The sequence below is a fragment of the Primulina huaijiensis genome, chromosome 13 (genome assembly GCF_012295235.1).
Source record: "Primulina huaijiensis isolate GDHJ02 chromosome 13, ASM1229523v2, whole genome shotgun sequence".
NCBI lineage: Eukaryota > Viridiplantae > Streptophyta > Magnoliopsida > Lamiales > Gesneriaceae > Primulina > Primulina huaijiensis.
In genome coordinates this window covers 10,671,079-10,674,378 of record NC_133318.1, presented here as the reverse complement: position 1 = coordinate 10,674,378, position 3,300 = coordinate 10,671,079, and the positions used below count along the sequence as shown (strand labels likewise).

The following is a 3,300-nucleotide window of genomic DNA, read 5'->3' as shown; positions in this document are numbered from 1 at the left end:
GTGTTTACTGATCATTCTGCTATTAGATATTTGTTGACCAAACAGGATGCAAACCCACGACTGATACGATGGATTTTGTTGCTTCAAGAATTTGACATTGTGATCAAAGATAAAAAAGGAACCGAGAATGTCGTAGCCGATCATTTATCGAGACTAGTAACAGGATCATCTTGTGAAATGACACCAATTAACGATAATTTTCCTGATGAACATCTATTTTCAGTTACTACTACACCTTGGTTTGCTAACATAGTAAATTTTCTTGTGACAGGAAAAATGCCACCGCAATGGAGTTCTCAAGATAAAAGAAAATTTTTGAATGAGGTAAAAAACTTTTATTGGGATGATCCGTATCTGTTCAAGTATTGTCCGGATCAAATTTTTCGACGTTGCATACCCGACAATGAGGTAAGTAGTGTCATTAAATTTTGTCATTCAGAAGCATGCGGAGGACATTTTTCTTCAAAGAAAACAGCTGCAAAAATCCTGCAGTGTGGATTTTATTGGCCCACTTTGTTTAAAGACACCCACGAAATCTGCAAGATTTGTGAAAATTGTCAAAAATTGGGTGCGATTTCAAAAAGAAACATGATGCCTTTGAATCCTATTATTGAAATTGAAATCTTTGATTGTTGGGGAATAGATTTTATGGGACCTTTTCCACCGTCGTTTGGATACTTGTATATTTTAGTTGCAGTTGATTATGTTTCCAAATGGATAGAGGCAATTCCATGTCGAACAAATGATCATAAAATCGTCATCAAATTTTTAAAAGAAAATATTTTTAGTAGATTTGGAATTCCTCGAGCCATGATAAGTGATGGGGGAACTCACTTTGTTAATAAACCATTTGCTTCATTAATGAAAAAATATGGTATTACTCACGAAGTAACTACTCTTTATCATCCTCAAGCAAATGGACAAGTTGAATTAGCTAATAGGGAGATAAAGCAAATTTTGGAAAAAACTGTTAACTCAAATAGAAAAGATTGGTCTCTGCGACTTAATGATGCACTTTGGACATATCGGACAGCTTTTAAAACATCATTAAATATGTCTCCCTATAGGTTGGTTTNGAAGTAACTACTCTTTATCATCCTCAAGCAAATGGACAAGTTGAATTAGCTAATAGGGAGATAAAGCAAATTTTGGAAAAAACTGTTAACTCAAATAGAAAAGATTGGTCTCTGCGACTTAATGACGCACTTTGGACATATCGGACAGCTTTTAAAACATCATTAAATATGTCTCCCTATAGGTTGGTTTATGGAAAACATTGTCATTTGCCTGTGGAATTGGAACATAAAGCTTATTGGGCGATCAAAACTTTAAATTCAAGCATGGATGATGCCAACAAATTGCGTAAATTGCAACTTAAAGAAATTGATGAACTCATAAATGACGCGTATAAGAATTCTAGGATTTATAAAGCAAAAATCAAATCATTTCATGATAAAACAATTCTTAGAAAATATTTTGAGATTGGTAAAAAAGTTTTGCTTTATAATTCGCGACTTCACATATTCCCAGGAAAATTACGATCAAGATGGATAGGTCCATATGTTGTAAAACATGTGTATCCTTATGGAGCTGTGGACATTGAAAATCCTAAAAATAGTGATGTTTTTAAAGTAAATGGACAAAGGTTTAAACCATTTTTAGAAAATGAAATTTTTCAAGAAGAGTTTATTTCCCTTTCCGATCCTTGATTTTTTTTTGTGTTGCATTTAATTTTGTTTGTTTTTATTTCAGGTTTCCTTAATCTTTTTATTTTCTCGGTTAAATGGTGGATAACGGTACTCCGTGACTCTCATAGTCGGTTTAATCAGTTTCTCATAATTGCTGATACAAAAATAAAAAAAAAATCATTTCTTTTCTTTTCAAAATGGATGAAATTCTCTCAAAAATTTGTAAATATTTTCCCTCTGTTTCTGAAAATGTTCTAAGAAAAATTTATGCAGGAAGATGGGAAAGATTGAGATTGCTAATGCAAAAAAGAATTCCAGAAGATATTCGTCTTGTAATAGAAGCTAAGGTCCGATTAGGAGGAGAAGTTCCACAATCATTGCTCATTCGATATTTGCCTGGATTAAGAAAAAACACTTATGCGAAAAAAACGAAGGGCTAAGAGTTTAGGGGTTTGTCATAAATGTGCAAGATGGACTTGTGACAAACGATACAGATCTTTGGGATGTGTTTCCAATAACAGAGAAGATAAAATTGGTTTCATTAAGAATGGGCTGAGTAAGGAGTCTTTAGATAAAATCTTATTAACTCTTGAGACGCATTCTAGTGGACATGTGCATAATGAACTTCTCCGTTTATGGAAACAATTCCAAGATGAGCGTCATAGTCTTGGGAATCCGACTAAAAAAGACCATGTTTGCCAATTTATAAGAAAATTGGATGGGAAGCATATCCTCGACTCGTGGAAGACGTTGAAGCCGTTTCTGGACGTAAAACCAGAGGAAAATTGTGAGCCACAATCACACTACTGTTTATATGCATGTGTGTTATTATTTTTTTTACTGCTTATTCTGTTTACAACTTTGATCCATAGTTTTGTTATGATAACATATAACCCCTATAAAATCTCTCATCTTTCTCTCTATTTTCCCAGACCAAAAAAAAAAAGTAAAAACATGGCTAGATCCTCTGCACAAACATTGAAAAATATTTGTGTATTTTGTGGGTCGGGTCCTGGAAAAAATGAAGTGTTTGTAGAAGCAGCAAAGAATCTTGGAAAGATATTGGCTGAGAGAAAAATTCACTTGGTATATGGGGGAGGTAATATTGGGTTAATGGGATCTGTTTCAACATCTGCTTATCTTGTAGGTAGTCAGGTTTTGGGTATTATTCCTACAGCTTTAGCTGAAGGAAATATTACAGGTGTTACGATTGGTGAGAAATTAAAAGTTTCTTCTATGTATGAAAGAATCACAAAAATGATTGAAAATTCTGATGCTTTTATCGCACTACCAGGTGGTTTTGGTACATTAGAAGAAATTTTTCACACTGTTTCTTGGGCACAACTTAATATCCATAATAAACCTGTGGGCTTGTTGAATATCAATAATTATTATGACAGTTTGTTGACATTTCTCGATAAAGCTGTGGAACAGAATTTCATTTCAGAAAATTCACGACGGATGCTCATCTGTGCTTCGACTGCCGACCAATTAATTGATGATTTGGAAGCTTTTGTTCATAAGCCTGATCCGATGATAACAAAGATCAATTGGTCGCAATCAAGCAATAAGAAAAGGAAGTTGGATCATTGATTCAAAAGTCGTGGATTGG

At 33.8% G+C, this 3,300-nt stretch overlaps 1 protein-coding gene across 1 annotated transcript in view; it reads left to right on the top strand.

The window, feature by feature from the left end:
* Positions 1-1,083, top strand: part of LOC140991204 (uncharacterized) — a 5,447-nt gene extending 4,364 nt beyond the window's left edge. The window contains exon 8 of the mRNA XM_073461153.1: positions 441-1,083. Coding sequence (XP_073317254.1) covers positions 441-1,083 — 643 coding nt within the window. The remainder of the gene's footprint in view (positions 1-440) is intronic.
* The last annotated feature ends 2,217 nt before the right edge of the window (positions 1,084-3,300 follow it).